Below are 15166 nucleotides of genomic sequence, written 5' to 3'. Positions count from 1 at the left end.
GGTTATATTTATTGTCTGTGATGTATATATAATTTTGAAATTTTTCACCGTCCGCCAAAAAATAAAAATAAAAAGATTAAAGGAAAGTAATTGCCTTTCTTCATAATTAATAAATTTAAAATCTGAAAATAAAAGTTGATAGATGCTGATGGATGGGGCTTAATAAAAAGATTGGGAAGTAAAGTAAAAACGAATAATAAAGAGAGATAGATGAGTGTCCCATAGTGTGGTGGAGAGATGCGAAGTGTTATGGTTTAGATTAGATTGTGTAATAACTTTGGTGACAACTGACAAGGAAAGGCTTCACGAGATACTTGAGATTGACACTGTTATCTGAGGCTTCTTTCGGGTTTTCTACCATCTTCCTAATACTGATTGAGAATGAAATAAAAGCAGCACTTTTTTTTTTATGTCGAAATAGACAACAAATTAAACACGTACTCATTATTTATTTCATTTAAATATATAAATGACATTACTTTGGTCATCTATGTAAAGATTTACATCAAGAATATTTTTTTAATAATGAAAAGCGACATTAAAATCGTTTAAATTATGTATATAAATTGTAAAAAAAACCTTAATGGGATTTTAAATTTAAGAACTACATTAACGTACGTCAATTTTTATGATTGAAATATAAGTTAATATTAATTTTTAAAGACTAAATTAATAGTACATATATGTAATATATCTTTGGAAACTAATATATGTTTGCTCTAAACAATTTTGCATCCATGAAATACTAAATTATTTATTTTCCTAAATAATAAAACACCGATTTCTATCTGTGTGTGAATGAGAAACTTGGGTTGTTTAACACCGAAATCTCAGTGACGAATTTTCTTCCTTTTCTCTGATCTCATATGATCTCAATCTCATACTAAATATTACACGTAAATATTTAGTGGTTTTGTTATTTACGTACAAATGATATTTTCAAAATTGTCAATTGATCATATCTTAAAGAAGGTTGTAAGAGAAATACAAATGATTAGTTAGTTACACGGTGAAATTAATTAATCTAATGTCTTTTACGTACAATAATAAAAAATTTTATCATCAAGTAATAAAATACAAAGGAGTTAATTATAATATTTAAAACAATAAAAAATTCTATCATTTTAAATATGAGAATAATTTCATCCGACAAAAGTCACGCTTTTGCACTGAATTGCAACCCCTTCAGTAGGAAACATAACTATTCATTTCTCCGTGCTAACGAAACGATACTTGTGGGGAGAAACTTCGCAGCCAATTTGAAAAATTAGCCAATAAGTTTATGCTGACGGCATAGTGGTAAAGAGGGAGGTATGACTATGAGTGGGGAATCAAAGCATACTTATCCTTTTATATATATATATATATATATATATATATTTCTCTAGTAGTTTATAGATTATGTAAATAATTCGGTTCAAGTTGAGCAACCTTTCAGATTAAGATTTTTTTCTAATAATAATGTTTATCGGTGTATCGATTGCTTAGTTAGTTTGATTCGAGTGGATATGATCACGTGAGTAACAAAGCTCTACTTAACAAATTTTAACACAATTATATTTAAGATTGATTTTAATATTTCTATAATAAATGTAAATAAGTTATTCACTTTCAAAACGATGTCATTTTGAGTTGAAAAATTAAAAAAATATAATGATATTGACTATTATAATTTTGAAATAAATTATAATTACAAAAATATATTAATTTTCACCCAAAATAATATCATTTTGAGATCAATACGGATAAAAATAAATCCTATAAGGTTTTAGTACATTTACTCAAAATTTGAAAATACTTATTTAAATTTACTGAAACAAACCCTTAATATTTTAGTACATTTGCTTAAATTTGAAAGCACTTGTTAAGCTGAAACCAATTTGAAAGCACTTGTTAAGCTGAAACCATCAATGACCAGTTGATCTAACGGCTGGTGTTCATATCTATATATTTATTCTCGTAATGTGTTTGCAGCTGTATTTAAGTTTTGCTTGTCGCAATCCTCCCAAAAACGTGGTTCAAATAAAGCCAATATTAATGCCCTTTTCCTTCTGCAACGTTCTCTCTTTTGCTCATAGTTATATCTACTTTCTCAACCAACAATTTGCGTGCTTGTCTTGTTCTTCTCTACCCTAAGCAAAACCAGAAGCTGTTGTCAGAGCAGAGGAGAATATATTTAAAAAAAAAAAAAAAAATGATGTATGGAGCAAATGGCGTTGCTTGGGTACAAGACAGAGAAGAACAAGACTCGGTTTCAGCTTCATTTGCTACAAACTCAAACCCCAACATCAACACTGACGAATTGAGCTGTGTGTCAGCGTGTGCTTTCAAACCCATGCTTGAGTTCAATGAAGAATGGTGCGTGGCCAATAACAATACCCAAAATCACCCATATATTAAAGACAACAATATGGCCTTCTCTTCCAACTTTGCTGCTGACTCAGATAATCTTAATCTATTGCTCCCCACATTGGATTCTTCCTCTTCCACTCTGTTCAGCAACTTTTCTTCTCTTCTTAGTACCATGATCCCTACCACGCATGGCTTTGACATGGGTTGCGAGGTTGGGTTTCTAGACCCTCAATCTTCTACTACTACTACTACTACTACTGTTACTACTTCCAAAGTTATGAACCAAGGTGCTGGCTTCTCGTGTGCCTTCAGTAACTTAAGCTCAAATAACCATTTAATGCCACAAAACAGTGTTGGTTTTTCTGGTTTCAACAACTTTGAGGAGGGTTCTTCTGGAAAGATACTGAGACCCCTCGAATCGTTGCCTCCATCGGGTGCAAGGCCAACTCTTTTTCAGAAGAGAGCAGCATTTCGTAAAAACTTGACAGAGGAAAGGAATGATAAGAAAAGGAAGAGGAGTTATGGAGAAGATGTAGAAGATGGAAGTTTTGATGGTTCGGGATTAAATTATGATTCTGATGAGATGAATAATGATGAAAGTGATAACAATAAGAATATTGGTGGAAACAGCACAATCACAGGAGGGGATCAGAAAGGGAAGAAGAAGGGAATACCAGCTAAGAATTTAATGGCCGAACGCCGCAGAAGGAAGAAGCTCAATGATAGACTCTATATGCTGAGATCCATTGTTCCAAATATTAGCAAAGTAAGTAACACTTTCTTATATTATAGCCTAGCCACCTCTTTTTATATTCATATATGTGAATTGTGGTTAAGTTAAATTACTTTTCTTCAAGTCTTAGACCATATATACATGACTCATATATAATTCAACAATAATTAGATCTATATATGTGTCCAACTCCAACCATAAAAGTGTTTTAAAGCATTTGGGGCTTTTGTGGGATTAGCTATATGACAAGTTTGGTTTGAAAGATGGACAGGGCTTCAATCCTTGGGGATGCAATTGAGTATTTGAAGGAACTTATGCAGAGGATCAGTGACCTTCACAACGAATTGGAGTCAACACCAGCTGGCTCTTCAGTGACACCAGCTTCGAGCTTGCATCCTTTGACACCAACTACTCTATCTACGCTACCAGGTCGTATGAAAGAAGAACTTTACACAAGCTCATTGCCAAGCCCAAATGGCCAACCTGCCAGGGTAATATTATTGCTTCTCCATTTCTGGAAGTTAATCCTTTTTGCCTATTATAGATAGCATATATATATATTAGTCGACATCGTTTTCTTACTTGCCATTCATATTTCTCCTGTGTGCTTTTAATGAGGAAGTGAACTTTTGCTTGTTCTTGGAATGGCAAGTTTAGATTTATTAATCTTGGTTTAGCACTAGCCTCACATCACAGCCAAGCATTCTATATTGTTACTATTTATTAGTCTGATTTAAGATGAACTTTTCTTAATGCAAACATGCAATTAATTGTTTTTGTTTTTGTTTTTGTTTTTATTTGTTTTGTTTTGGGCCATATATATAGGTTGAGGTTCGGTTGCGGGAAGGAAGAGCTGTGGACATCCACATGTTTTGTAGCCGCAAACCGGGTTTGTTGCTGTCAACGATGAGGGCTTTGGATAACCTTGGGTTAGAGATCCAGCAGGCTGTTATCAGCTATTTCAATGGATTTGCTATGGATATTTTTCGAGCTGAGGTAAAAAAATTAATTCTGTAACCAATTTGAAATAAACCATGTGCATCAAGCCCAATAGGTCAATTGATATTTTCCTAATTCATACAGTTTGAAACCTGTTTATTAAAAGTGAACTTTGTATTCCATTTGTTCGGGGGATTTATACTTTTACACGAGAAGAGATAGAGTCTTTTGTTTATTTTTTAAAAAGGGAAAAGTTTTTTTTAATTAAAAAAAAATCCAAGAAAAAGTTTTATTTTCTTCGATTCCTAGTCAAAGCACCTTGGGCTAGTAGCAAAAATATTTGCGTTCTATAACATAAAGGGAATTGATATCATCCAAATGAATAGGAACACCCTACAAAACAAAAAATTGAGTAGCTTTTTAAAAAATAAAATACATGATAAAAGTACTTTTTTTAAAAAAAAAAAAAAAGGTTTATCCAAGTCATATAGCAATGGCTTTCACGCGGAAACTCCTTAAACATCAATTTATTGCAACGAACTTGGTATGATAACCATCATGTAGCATTGTAAAGTCAATGATATTCTATTACGATTTGTATTGAAATACATAGGAATTAAAAATCATGACTGTCAATTAAGAGGGGGTTAAATTTTCATTTATTTATTTTTTTAATGCGAGTTCTAACCTTTCCTCTTTTTCAGCAATGCAAAGAAGGTCAGGATATCTATCCGGAGCAAATCAAAGCAGTACTATTGGATTCAGCTGGCTTCCATAACATGACCTAGTTTTTTTGGAAGAAACAAACTGCTTGCTCCCAAATCCAATTAGCAATTTTAATCGGGTTTTGATGCCCAACAATTCAAGTGTACGATACTGGATCTGTTAACTTCCGCTTTAGTTGAATTGAGAAAAATTTCCACATGCATTTTACCAATTAAAAGCACTACTGTCTACAACTGTTTAGCAACTTTTGCATTTTCATGTTGAAACGAAAAGTTTCTGATGGTCTCCACTTAGTTTAGCAACATTCTATAGATGCATTTTGATATCAAACTTATTTGTGAAATTTCATGGTCCTCTAGTTTAGCAACATTCTAATGATGCATTTTGATATCAAAGATTATTTGTGAAATTTCATGGTCCTCATCAAACAATCACCTGGGACAAAGCTTTTAAGCAACTGATTTCTCTCTCTTTTTTCCTCCTTAACAAAAAGAGATAAAAAAAAATGTTTTTACTCGCTAGAACTGGAAATTGCTGGCTTCTGAAGAGGCTAGGAGAGACGGGGTATCATGCATCTACGGCAAAAAAATTAAAGGTTAAGCCAACCAATGTCCCCACTGGACCCTACTTTTAATCTAAATAAATAATGAATTCCGTGGGCCAAAGCTAGTTAGACAATAGGGACAGAACCCTGGAAGTAATGAGGTCCACAACGTGCTCTTATATTTGTATGGTTTGGTGGTTGAAAGTACTTTTAATTTATCAAAAAATACAATTGGCCATTCAAAGATGGTGCTTTCTCAGAAATCAGAACGAAGCTTTAGCACGTAACCCCGCTACAAATATCACACGGAGGGAAGGACCACAACACAACTACTACTCTACTAGTGCCATTAACCACGAATGCAATTCACTGAGAAATTTCAAATCTTTCAGACCCAAGTGTCCACTAACTTCTCGTGATATGACTTCATCTATTCTACGCCGCCCACGCGGAAACCCTGCGTCCACATGATACGACCGTAACCACTTCAATAGCCGAACCCTAATTGCACAATCGGGAAATTAAAGGCAGAATTATTACATCTTGCAAAATGCATATACATATCTCAAGTAAATTCCATGAGTATTAGCACTAAAAAAAAAAAAAAAAACAATTTAAAACTAGATAAATTGGTCTTGTTCATGAACTTAATTATTATTATATTATTAAGTTGGAATTCAAAGGGCTTTAGAACTCCAACCCATTAATGTAACTAAGTTCACGAGCAATTTATCTGATATTAGTGCTAATTTGTGCTTTAGTACGGAGAACTCTTGGAAACTACTGTGAATATCACTTTGCATTTTGCAAGATAAAATAACTAAATTTTTCCTTTATTTTCACGCCTGTGCATCAGGGTTCTGCGGATGGGATAGTAACTATTTACACGGTAAGATTGTCGAAAAATGCAGAAGGCCAAAATATCAACCCTTATCACTTCGCTCAAGGCATACATACTATTCTATGAGTGTACTATACTAAGAATGTATAACTGGGAAGATATATATACTTGTACTACTGATTCTACAACGCTGTCCAAAATTTGATGGATACTCATTCATGCCATCCATATACTGATTCCAAACAAACAGTTCCTTGATAAGCAGTCAGATTCAGAATTAGAATTTTCTTCTTCAGGTCATAATCTCCAACTGGATGGATGGCTTTATGATAGGTCCCTACTCCTTTCCACTACAGTCCGGAATCTGGATCAAAACAAAACAACGTTATACTACGAGATTCTTCTACGAAACTGGATTCAAAATTCATATATAGCAACAAAATTAAACGGGCAACATCATCTGGAACACCTTGAACGAGGAAGTAAAGTCACCTGGTAGCTATGAAGATCAAATCTACGAATTATCAGGAGTCTGAAGCTGAATGATGCAGCTGGCATTTAATCTCTTGTGCATCTACACCTTCACTAGCTGATTGATTCTCTTCGTTTTTTGAACTTAAGGTACCCGGGCTCATTTTCTGAATCTCCTCTTTAGGGTAGATATAAATTTTGCGGACCATGGCACAAAACTCCCTGAATTAAATATTATGCAAATTAAGTACCATTCTCAAGAAAAAATACATTTCAATTTAACAGGCTAATCAAAGGATGTAGAGCTAAATAGAGATCCTTACTGCCACGGATCATCACCAACAAGCATCATGTCACCCTCATTGTCAGTGTAGACAATAAGCCATTCTTTTTGTGGAGAAATTAATTCACCTCCAAAGCCAAACAGCTGATCCAATTCAGCAATTAATTCATCATAGTCACTGAACTTCGTAAGGTCCACTGACCTACCAAGCGCAATCCCCTTCTTGTGCACCTGAAATGAACAGCATTTGATTAATTTTCACAGCAAAGTTCAAGCTGTTATTTTGACCAAAAACTAACATTAAAGAGACTTACTTTAGTGCAACTTCTAGCAGAACCACTATGAGGTTTGAGTTGAACATCTTTCAGATGTGGTGGAGTGGTTTGTAACAGCTTCTCATGGTCATCAACTGCAACTAGACCATCTACCGGTTTTGAGCCCCTTGAATGTTCAGACTTCTGATCATTTTCAAATGTTCGATGTTGGTGTGATGTACGATGCATGTGACCAACTGGTTCACTTGCAACATTTCTGTGTGATATCTCTGGTGCAATGGGGCAACTAAGAAGTGAGATGCCGAATATCTTACAGTCACCATCTTTTGGTTTTGCAACCTCACAAGTTTTTGCTGATATTGGTTTGGGCAACAGTTCCCTTGAATGAGGACTCTCATATTGGGTTGGGGGCGGTGGTGGCATCAACAAGTTTCCAAGTGGTTGCCCAACTTTATGTCCATGAAGCACAGGGTATTCACCAAATGCACTATACCTCAAATTCCCTCGAACTTGATAGGTTGTATCACTGCCTTGTGCAGAACCTTTTATATTGGAGTCCAAAAGATTGAGTGGTAGGCTAGGTGGCATTACAGGCCACGGACTACCTAGTACATTAAGTTTTCCATCACGATCCAACAAATGTTTCCTACCAGGGTTAGCTACAGGACCACTTTGATCAACAAAGGATGGATGGGAAGAATGATCTCCATGGCCCCCAAAGCCTGAGAGGAGATCAGAATATGTAGGCTCATGCCTCCCCATTGACATCCAGCTCTCTGATCCATACCTTCTTGAAATAGAAACATCTATCTTTTCATCATCTGTTGCAGGTGGCCACACAACAGATTTCTCTCCAGTATCAGACTCGTTGCCTTCTGCAAAATTTCCTCTCAAGGTCGATAATTCTTGACCTTGCAAGACCCTTGGAAACCCACTTGTTGGCAAAGGGTCTATGCTTACTTTAGATGATACTGTTAATCACCAAAAACATATCAGGCTTCACAAACCCAAAAATATTTTGCAAATACGAATCTCTTAGAAAATAAAATATCCAGAGCCACTTAACCATACCTTCTCGAGTAAGAACAGAAGAATCTGGGGATGATGGGACTGCATTAGCCCGAGGCCTTTTAGGCCTGGGCATTGGAAGAGGATTTAGAGCAGGGGGAGCAAGAGCTGGCTCTATTTTCCAAGGGGAAACTCTCTCGGGTCGAGGTATGTTAGATGTTTCATCCCATCTAACCTGGAGACACATCACACAAGGAACTCCATTATAACATGCCTAACTTAACAGTCATACACACTGTCATAAAAACTAGAATACAACCTTGAGACTTCTCCAATTGGATTTTGGCCACCTTTTGGAGTCAGCATCTTCCATTCCGATAATGGTACCAGTAAACCTGAAAATTTAGCATGCCAGGTCAAAGAATGTCTTCCTCGTTCAAATTGTACGTGTAATAATAATACAACACTGCCACATTACATAGCCAACCAATAGATGGAAAAGATAAGAAAAACCATTAAAAATTAATCAGAGAAAAAGACAGCATTACCCATTCATACCTTTGCTCAGGGGCCTCTTCACCTTCGAACCTCATTTTGAATCGCATCCCTATGGTATAATTAGTTTTTAGAGACTCCATGTATTGATCATAAGGAACGATAAATTCAGCTGGACTGGTCCTGCAAAATAATATTGACAAGATTGCTGTAAATCCTGCACTGGAGATTCAATAAGAAAGCAACACTCAAATCAACCATTCGTTGAGCAGGTACCCCCACCCACCCACACATCAATACATGATAACAGGAAGTCACAGACTGAAATTACCAAGATAACAGGTTCAAGAGACACAGTTTCAAGAACAAGTTACAAACCTGGGCTTATAATAAACAGTGAACATGGTCCCGGTCATGATGGCATGCCAAGCAGTTGCAAGGACACCAAGATGCATGCTGTGGCTTGAGATAACCGATGATGGAACATTACCCTGCTGTCTCATTGCACGCCTGACACCAACTCGAAGTTCCCCATTCTCACCTCTGAAAGTTCCTCTGTTAGTCAGATACCAAATAGAATACAGAAAGTAATAAACCAGTGAAATAAAAAAACCCTGTTCATGAATTAACAAACCTTATAAATATAAATGCATCCCCAGCAACAAGCCTCTTGGAGCTGACAAAAATGCTCCAACCGCTTTGCAGCAAGTGTCTACGTGGTTGACCTGGAATTTACTTCACTCGTGAGTCACAGCCGAAGGAAAAAACACAAGAATATATAATATGAAAGGAAAAAAAAATTCCTGTAACACATATCACACAACTTCGAGACAAATGATTGGTTAGTAATTACCGCGAAATATATGCCGGAATCGCCACTCAGTACCATGCAGATCCTTGGCCGCCAATTCCTGGGTAGGTGGCTGCTTTGACATGTCCTGTTAACGAAAAAACAACAGAGAAAGACTCCTCCAACTTCAGCTGCGGCTAAACATAAACGAAAGACAAGGAAGAGGAAAAGGCAACAAGAACCAAACCAGTGGAGGAAGGCATTCATCCGCATGTCGTCTCAACACTGAAAACCCACCATGGGTACTAGTATCTGACGCAGTCAGTGTTTTGCAAAAAGAATGAACATTAAATCGTGGGGGAGGAGCCAGCGGAGGCACTTTTCCCACAGCATTCTCATCTTGCTATCATAAGATCCAAATTCCCAAAACAAAAAAATAATAATAATAATAAGTATCACCTTGTTACTCATACTCTGAGTCATGAGGCTAAAAACAACAACTTGAATACTTACATTTGGCTCTGGAAGTAAAGTCACTTGAGCAAACACCTCATCGGTATCAGGCTCCGCCTGAAAGATTTTGACAGAAAATGTTTAAAAAAAAAAAAAGGAATAATTAACCGCTATGACCAACCAGAGTTCAATCATAATATTATAAACCAACTTGGTTCGAAAACCTAGAAATTTATAAAAGAAAATGGGCAGAGATGGAGGCAACACTACCTTCAGCATCACGTTGATGACCCGACAAAGGATCTTAGGTGGGAGATTGTATACGGGCATATGCTGCTCCGCTAACTGATTCGTCGATGCCTCCACCTAATGTTTACAAACATCAACCAATAAAAAAAATTAAAAAAAAAATATTCATTAAATTCCACTGTAGAGGCCTAAGTCGAGTGCCAAGAAGCAAGAAAGGGGGCAGAGCCAGAACCCAGAAGCGAAACTCTGGAAATATGGGCGCGTTGTGACGCATCTAAGCTCTGACTCAAAACCTCAACCAGATTATTAGTAACAAAAACCAAACCACGACTCAGCGTTAGAAACAAGGTAAGGTAGAATTACCTGCTCAATATGCCCCTGAGGAAAATAGAACACGAGCTCTCCTTCTCTTGGCACCGTCACAAGGGGACCCGCACACGCATGCCATAGCTCCCTGTAAAGTGCAACTTCCGCGTCTGTGAAACCAAACCAAACCAAAAAATCCATTATCAACACCCTCATCACTCCACATATTCCAGAAACCAAAAACTAACTGAGCCATAGTTACCTCTCGCAGCTGAAGATGCAGAAGCATCTTGACCCTCTGCCGCATCGTTGTTGTTGTTGTTGTTGTTGTTATAAACACAAGAATAGCTTTCTCCTTTTCCGTTCACGGAATTCCCCTTAATCGATACCTCTGATGATGCCATTTTTTTCCTCTTCTGTTCGTCGCAGATCTCTCTCTCTCTGTATGTAAATTACCTCGGTATCTTTGACATCGCAAAAACCTTCGTTTCCTTCACTGATTCTCAAAGGTCCAGAATCAACTCAAGCAACGCAACCTCGGATCCGAAAACGAAATTCTCAAACCTCGACCACTCTATGTCTCTCTCTTTCTCTCTCTATCTCTATTTTTATTTTTATTTTCTCTCTCAGCTGAGAAATGGTTGCAGCAACAGAAACGAGTGTCGGAGGGGAAGACTTAACCAGAGTGGTCAAAACAGCGTGCAATAATTTCAACCGCGGTCAATTATTAACCAGTCTCTGCAACCGGCTTTTACCGGTGGTCCCTCCCTGTTCCACCGGCTAAAACCGGTGAACCCGTTTGCCTGCCAGGGATAGGGAAACGCAAAAAACACCCATCTCTCGTTTCATAAATAAAGGCGGCTCCACGGTCACAAAAGGGGTAGCACAAACGGCGTTAACTTCGCGTTGGGAGATGTATGGGGCACGTAACGGCGTCTGTCTTGACGGTCGCGGGAAAGTTTCTCTGTTTTTATTGGGAAGTGGCGTTGTCTCGCTGTGCCTGTGAACGAGCAGCGATATGCAAAATGCAAATGCAAATGCAATGGGACACGCGCATTTAACACCACCCGCGGGAAAGTTTGCTTGTTTTTTCTTCCTGATTATATGCATTGAGTTTAATAAATAATTAACTCTCATTAGTTGTTTATTTATTACATTCCTTTTTGTGAAATGCAACATAGCTCCCATTTGCGTCTTTGCGATCTTTCTCTGTCAATATTGATATTAATTAAACCTGCTTTTTTTTTTTTAGTAAATAATTGAACCTGCTTTTGGATCTACGATATTTTTATTTTTCTTCTGCATCAGGGAGTGAACTTCCTATGCTGAAATTTAATAACAAAATATTTTTTGGTAAATAATTAGATAAAATATTAGTTAGACGAACATAAAGCACAAACAATACCTCCTCCCTGACTCCAATTATAATACAAGTAAACCATTTAGTAATTAAATTACATTTTAAACTCAAAAAGATAAATATTGGAAATCTCCCTAATAAAGACCTACTCAATCAAAGGGAGGCAAAAAAAAAACGATATGTCAGTAATGAGTCATCCATATATGTTGCCCCATGATTTGACTGTTATTAATTTTTTAACTTTTTGGAGATGGAGATTAATTTTTTAACTTGTGCCCAAAGAACATATGGTTTTCTTCCACTTAAACATTTCTTTTAGCCAACATAGTACACGTGTCATCTATAAACATATGTCTTTAACGCATATGACAATTTTTTCCCAAATTTCCCATGTGTTTCTCACACAAAAATACGTATACCTGTGGAAATGATAAAAAGGCATATAACCTTCATTTCAATTAATCTTTTAACATACTATTAAAGTTATTATAGCACGTTATAATGACTAATGTAACTCATTATAATCATTATTTACATAAAAATATACATTTAAATTACTCTTATATTATCGTTAATTTAACTCAGTTATCCGTTCAGTCATAAAAGTTAAAACATTTATTTAAAATTTCGTGACAAAAATACCTTTTAAAAAAATGACATTCTATCCTGCTGAGAAATGAAACTCATTGTATCAGAAAAAAAAAAAAAAAAAGTGAAACTCAGAAAGTCATTTAGTTTCATCATTCAAACTAGAAGACTCTAGTAGTGAATAGAAAAACCCTTCAAAATTCGGAGTTGATTTTGTAAATCTTGTTGCCTTTTACGAATTATACCCTATTTGAGTCCGCAAATTGCTAGCTCTTCCGTCAAAAAGCCAAATATAACTCGGTCGGGGTCAAGAAAGTTTATGAAGATTATCCACACATATATAATTTCATATACCCATCGGCAAAGTGTTGAACTACGATTCCTTTTTTTAATACGGAAGCATTTTCTGTTTTTAACCTTTTGAAAAAGTCACCAAGCTTGTAACAAATATAGAAACAAAAACATAGACAGATAGGTAATATGACACCATATATACTCCCCGACTATTTGTGAAATTACTTTCGAAATTCATGGATGGTAGAATCTGGATTTCAAATATTTACGTATTTTCTTCAATAATGTCCATGCAAACACAACCGTGTTCTGACTGAATGGTATCCTTCTTAGTCATGTTTTTTTCGGGCTTTAACCATTCATATTTATTTATGAAAAATTTGTTTGTCCTTTTAAAAGGGCAGTAATTTAGTTAAAATTAATGTTTTTTTATTTAATATTTAAATCTAGAAAAATCTTTTACTTTTTCACCCATGATTTTTGTTTCTCTACCATAAAACACAGTAATTTTAATTAAAATAATATAATTCTATATCTTTTAAAAAGATAAACACTAATCCATTTATTTATATAGAGAGAGAAAGAGAGAAATTTGAAATGAATTTGTTTTAAATCCACTTTAGCAACAAAAAGAAATTAATAAAAAAAATAAACCCTTGCTAACCATACTTAATTAAAGTACTAATTATATTTAATTAAAGAAGTATGACACAGTTGAAAATAGTTGAATGACTGTAATTACTTAACAATTTTATTTTATTTTTAATATTAACCATCAAAATTCATCGATTATCCAACTAGTCTGGTTCAAGTCGGGAAGAATCATATGGGCAACAAAGTTTCCCTACTAAGCCTGCTAAAAAAAAAATCTCCATACTAAGTTTTAACAAGATTACATTCTCAAAAACTCAAACTCATGACCACTAATTAAGTTAAAATTACCTTTTACTAATTGACTCACATGCGGGGTGGACCGGGTGGTATTACTTAACAACTTCAATTTTTACAAAACGTTCTCACTTGTCTCTCATATATACGAAAACAATAACTATTTTATTTTACTATGCTAATTCAATTTTAAATGTAACATCCTTTATAACTGACTAACATAGAGTATATCACTTAAAATCTTAAATCTTATTTTAAATTAAAGAGTATAAGATTCTAACGCAATGGATATAAAATGATAAAATACACTTAAAATTTAATTATACATATGACCGAGTCTAATACATTGATTTCTTATCTCTGAACTATTTAACATCAAGTAGTTTAACATCAAGTAAGAACTATAACTAAGCTTGTATACACAATCTTCATAAACTCTATACGGTCCTCATAATCTTTAATCATGATACTTTATCCTACGTCAATGATACAAATACTGACATGTTTACTCTCTGAAAATTTTAGTATAAAAACAAACACACCTGAGATAAATTTTCATTATATTAGGGTTTTCGTAATATATTATAACCAATAAAATCATTTTAGTAAAAAATATCATTATCTCAAAACATGTTTATAATAAGAAAACAATATCATGAATAATAAATATTAGCTCAGACCTTTGTTTGTGAGTTCTTCACTCAAATACCCAAATCTTTGTGGGTTCTACCAAACCTTTGTGAGTTCTACATAAAAACATATTCAAAATTTTGTGGGTTTTTGCATACAAACATATCAATAAACGTGTAATCTTAACTGAAATGCTTAATGCTCAAATTATGTGAGCGCCCAAATTATGTGGGTTCTATATGTGAAAGGTTTCGTATGATGGAGCTCAGGACATTATAAGACGTCCTTTATCCTATAATCATTTGATTCCTTTGACATTCAGTCACATCACAGTCATTTAGTAGTACATTACATATCTCGTAATATTCATTTGATATCAAAAGAGTTTCTTAGTTCTATAATCTTAAATCACTCTCATAATTAATATTATAAATTCATCAAATCCACAAAGTCAAAGATAACAGAAAAATAAAAAGAATAGAAAACATTTGGACAGTGTAACAACACATTTATAGCTTTTAAGAAAATAACTTCAAAATATCAGTTTTACATAATTAGAATAAAATTAAGAGAATGAGATTTTCTCTCAATATTATCTTCCTTTTTTATTTCCCTCATTTATTTTCCTCTTTCTCCTTCACATTTTCTCTCGGGTTTTTCTTTTCCCTTCTTTTTTTTCTTCTGTTGCTCTCTCTTTCTTCCTTTATTTTCTCTTAAATTATTTTCTCTTTGTTCACTGTTCTTTCTTTCTCTCTCAATTAAATTGTAACGAGCACAATTAAAATTTAACTAACCCTTAACGAAGTAATCATTGCCAAAGAAAAATCTAAGTATCGTCGTTATCTTTTACTATTATAATATTTGATATTTGTTTGTTTATCTTTGATTTATATTATGTATATATATATATATATATATATATATATATATATATATGTTTA

The 15166-nt window shown here is 34.7% G+C and overlaps 2 protein-coding genes across 2 annotated transcripts; one reads left to right on the top strand and one right to left on the bottom strand.

Annotated features, from left to right (window-relative positions):
* The first annotated feature begins 2094 nt into the window (after nucleotides 1-2094).
* On the top strand, nucleotides 2095-5059 carry LOC133314819 (transcription factor ICE1-like). Its single transcript, XM_061516348.1, has 4 exons — nucleotides 2095-3118; nucleotides 3349-3576; nucleotides 3911-4081; nucleotides 4729-5059. The coding sequence occupies exons 1-4, from the start codon at nucleotides 2195-2197 to the stop codon at nucleotides 4810-4812; spliced, it is 1407 nt and encodes a 468-aa protein (XP_061372332.1). The 5' UTR covers nucleotides 2095-2194; the 3' UTR covers nucleotides 4813-5059.
* A 508-nt stretch (nucleotides 5060-5567) lies between these two features.
* On the bottom strand, nucleotides 5568-11230 carry LOC133314818 (auxin response factor 2B-like). Its single transcript, XM_061516347.1, has 15 exons — nucleotides 10728-11230; nucleotides 10523-10635; nucleotides 10181-10276; nucleotides 9971-10027; nucleotides 9705-9860; nucleotides 9521-9605; nucleotides 9302-9392; nucleotides 9046-9210; nucleotides 8731-8850; nucleotides 8492-8567; nucleotides 8236-8407; nucleotides 7204-8135; nucleotides 6930-7120; nucleotides 6628-6828; nucleotides 5568-6499 (listed from the first exon to the last, which is right to left on the bottom strand). Exons 1-14 carry the CDS (start codon nucleotides 10867-10869, stop codon nucleotides 6660-6662), a joined length of 2565 nt encoding a protein of 854 aa, XP_061372331.1. The 5' UTR covers nucleotides 10870-11230; the 3' UTR covers nucleotides 5568-6499; nucleotides 6628-6659.
* Nucleotides 11231-15166: the final 3936 nt, after the last annotated feature.

This window comes from Gastrolobium bilobum, unplaced genomic scaffold (genome assembly GCF_033153095.1).
Source record: "Gastrolobium bilobum isolate Gb01-03AN ecotype WA unplaced genomic scaffold, APGP_CSIRO_Gbil_v1 utg11595, whole genome shotgun sequence".
NCBI lineage: Eukaryota > Viridiplantae > Streptophyta > Magnoliopsida > Fabales > Fabaceae > Gastrolobium > Gastrolobium bilobum.
The sequence above is the reverse complement of the archived record's forward strand: the minus strand, read 5'-3'. Positions and strand labels throughout refer to the sequence as shown.

Bases quoted from the DNA above. Each gene is read 5' to 3' on its own strand.
- LOC133314819 (XM_061516348.1), top strand. From the start codon at position 2,195: ATGATGTATGGAGCAAATGGCGTTGCTTGGGTACAAGACAGAGAAGAA. The intron at 3,119-3,348 runs GTAAGTAACACT...TTGGTTTGAAAG, and splicing joins TTGTTCCAAATATTAGCAAA to ATGGACAGGGCTTCAATCCT. The intron at 3,577-3,910 runs GTAATATTATTG...CCATATATATAG, and splicing joins CAAATGGCCAACCTGCCAGG to GTTGAGGTTCGGTTGCGGGA.
- LOC133314818 (XM_061516347.1), bottom strand. From the start codon at position 10,869: ATGGCATCATCAGAGGTATCGATTAAGGGGAATTCCGTGAACGGAAAA. The intron at 10,636-10,727 runs GTAACTATGGCT...TTGGTTTCACAG, and splicing joins TGCATCTTCAGCTGCGAGAG to ACGCGGAAGTTGCACTTTAC. The intron at 7,121-7,203 runs GTAAGTCTCTTT...TGTTCATTTCAG, and splicing joins CTGCTAGAAGTTGCACTAAA to GTGCACAAGAAGGGGATTGC.